At 36.6% G+C, this 2,831-nt stretch overlaps 1 protein-coding gene across 1 annotated transcript; it reads right to left on the bottom strand.

The window, feature by feature from the left end:
* Positions 1 to 1,188: 1,188 nt before the first annotated feature.
* On the bottom strand, positions 1,189 to 1,869 carry LOC133039193 (secreted RxLR effector protein 161-like). Its single transcript, XM_061118026.1, has one exon. The coding sequence runs from the start codon at positions 1,867 to 1,869 to the stop codon at positions 1,189 to 1,191; it is 681 nt and encodes a 226-aa protein (XP_060974009.1).
* Between the last annotated feature and the right edge of the window lie 962 nt (positions 1,870 to 2,831).

Below are 2,831 nucleotides of genomic sequence, written 5' to 3'. Positions count from 1 at the left end.
TCTAGGACCACAAAACATATATATTTTTTCTTCCTTTTGATCTAATTATTTAATGAATTTTTGGATAATGGTACTTAGCATAATCTTCATGAAACAAATGTTGACAAAAGTACATATATTAAAAGGTGGAGTAGTTATTACTTTATTTTGACATCTGTATTGTCAAATCAATAGGTACTTTATTTAGTCTTAACTAAGAACAATGGCAGATGTGAAACTAAGATGGTCAAGAATAATACATCCAAAAGACCAACAACCTGCATTATGCCGATTTTTAATGATTGGTTTCACATGATTTTAATTTTGATTGATTGGATTCACATGTTTTGAATGATTTTATTAACTTTGACTAGTTGTAGAGCTTAACAATGGCACACAGAACTGGTACACACCAGTTGGTACAAACCAGAAAGTGCAAGAAGGCAAAGAACGAGAGAGAGAAAGAGAAAGAATGCCAAAAAGGTTAACCAAATCTGGTTAACTAAGTACCTTTCTATTTATTTGAGCAGAGTACAATACAAGTTGTTAAAAGAAAAACATAACAAATTTAACAAACATGATGATGTGATCAGTACATGATCACTCACCTCGCAAACAATACAAACTAAAGAAATTAATCAAGAATAAAGTAAAGTAAATGAAAATTGAGCATTGCAGCTATGAACAAGTGCCAATAAACCAATAATAAACCAGTAGCAAGAACTAGAAGTAGGAGAAAAATTCAAACACAATCAAGTTTACGAGGTTTGAACAAGTGATGATGAATCACTTACCTACTCCTCGGCCAAATCAGCCCCAATGGCTTTAGTCTTTATTGATGCTAGAAGAGAGGATTACAAAGTTGCTTACAAAGTGTTCTTGACACATTCACTCTTGAAGCAAAGCTTCAATTACAAAACAACTCATCTCACCAAGAATCTCTCTCTGTTACACAGTGAACTAGCACTCAAAAACTCCCTCTCTAATGCTACCCGAATGCTGTAGCAATTGGCTATTTATAGCCTTTATTTAAGACCCGATCCTAACTGTCATAACTGACAGTTAGGTAAAACCGTTAGGGGGCAGTTGGAATGTATTAGCCAAAGATGTCTATTCCTCTATTAGTGGCCAATTATAACAATTATCCACCTTGGTCATTAATAGAGAAAATGAATGATGATAGGGGCTGAACTGGTCTTGAATCCTCACTTAGCAATTGAGGATGTTTAGCAAGTCTAAGTAAAGCCTAAACTTGGCTAAACTTACATACTTTGTCATCATGTCTGCAGGGTTCTCTTTTGTTCCAATCTTCTCCACACTAATCTCCTTTTCAACAATGATATCCCTTATGAAATGTAGTTTAATATCTATGTGCTTTGATCTCTCATGGAACATAGGATTCTTCATCAAATGTAGTGCACTTTGATTAACACAGTGCACTGTTATGGTTTCTGAATTGAACCCCAGTTCATTTGTGAATCCCTTGAGCCAGATTGCTTCCTTAATGGCCTCAGTAGCAGCCATGTACTCTGCTTCAGTTGATGACAGAGCTACTACCTTTTGTAGATTGGATTTCCAACTGATGCATCCACCTAGGACTGTGAATGCATAACCAGTTATAGATCTTCTTGTGTCTATACTTCCTGCATAATCAGAGTCAACATATCCATTCACTTCAATTCCTTCTTTAAACTTGTTATCATAGACAGGTCCAATGTTCATAGATCCCTTCAAATATCTGAGTATCCATTTCACAGCAGACCAATGTTCCTTACCAGGGTCTGCAATGAATCGGCTAACAATGTTGAGTGCATAGGCTAAGTCAGGCCTAGTGCACACCATGCAATACATGAGACTTCCAACACAAGAGGCATAGGGCATAGAATCCATATACATCTTTTCTTCCTCTGTTTTAGGTGACTGATTTTGAGTTAGCTTGAAATGCTGAGCCAATGGAGTGCTAACTCATTTGGCTTCATTCATACAGAACTTGTCAATTAGATTCTGAATGTATCCCTTTTGTGATAATGAAAGTCTTTCAGGTCTAGTTCTATTGATGTCAATTCCAAGTATCCTCTTAGCTTCACCAAGATCCTTCATTTCGAATTCAGCACTTAGATTTTGTTTTAGCTTGTCAATAGCCTGTCTCTTTTCTCCAATTATTAGTATGTCATCCACATACAACAGTAACCAGATTGGTTCACTGTTGTAGTACACACATGGATCATAGTTGCTTCTATTGTATCCAATGCTCATCATAAATTCATGAAATCTCAAGTTCAATTGCCTTGGAGCTTGTTTGAGGCCATAAAGAGATTTCTGTAATAGGCATACCTGGTTTGGCTTATTACTTTTGAATCCATCTGGTTCTTCCATGTATATTTGTTCTCCAAGTCTCCCATGTAAAAAAGCTGTTTTCACATCCATTTGATCCATTTCTAGGTCATGCTTGGCCACTCTAGACATCATGATTCTTATAGAGGTTTGTCTAACTACAGGAGAGAAAATGTCATTGAAATCAACACCTTCTCTTTGATTGAATCCCTTTGCAACTAGCCTAGCTTTAAACCTGATTTCTTCACCTGGCAATCCTTCATTTTCCCTAAAAATCCATTTGCAGCCTATTAGTTTCTGCCCTGGTGACCTTGTCACAGTTTTCCAAGTTTTTTTCTTGTGCAGAGAAGTCATTTCTTCATCAATTGCAGCAAGCCATTTCTTCTTATTTCTTGAGTTGATTGCTTCCTGATATGTAGTAGGTACTGTGGTGTCAATCTCTTCTGCTGATGCAAGAGCAAATGTTGTGCAATCAGCAAAGCCAAATCTCTCAGGTGGCTTAATCTGCCTTCTTTCTC

This window comes from Cannabis sativa, chromosome 6, assembly GCF_029168945.1.
Source record: "Cannabis sativa cultivar Pink pepper isolate KNU-18-1 chromosome 6, ASM2916894v1, whole genome shotgun sequence".
Classification (NCBI taxonomy): Eukaryota; Viridiplantae; Streptophyta; class Magnoliopsida; order Rosales; family Cannabaceae; genus Cannabis; species Cannabis sativa.
This window is presented reverse-complemented; position numbering and strand designations above follow the sequence as displayed.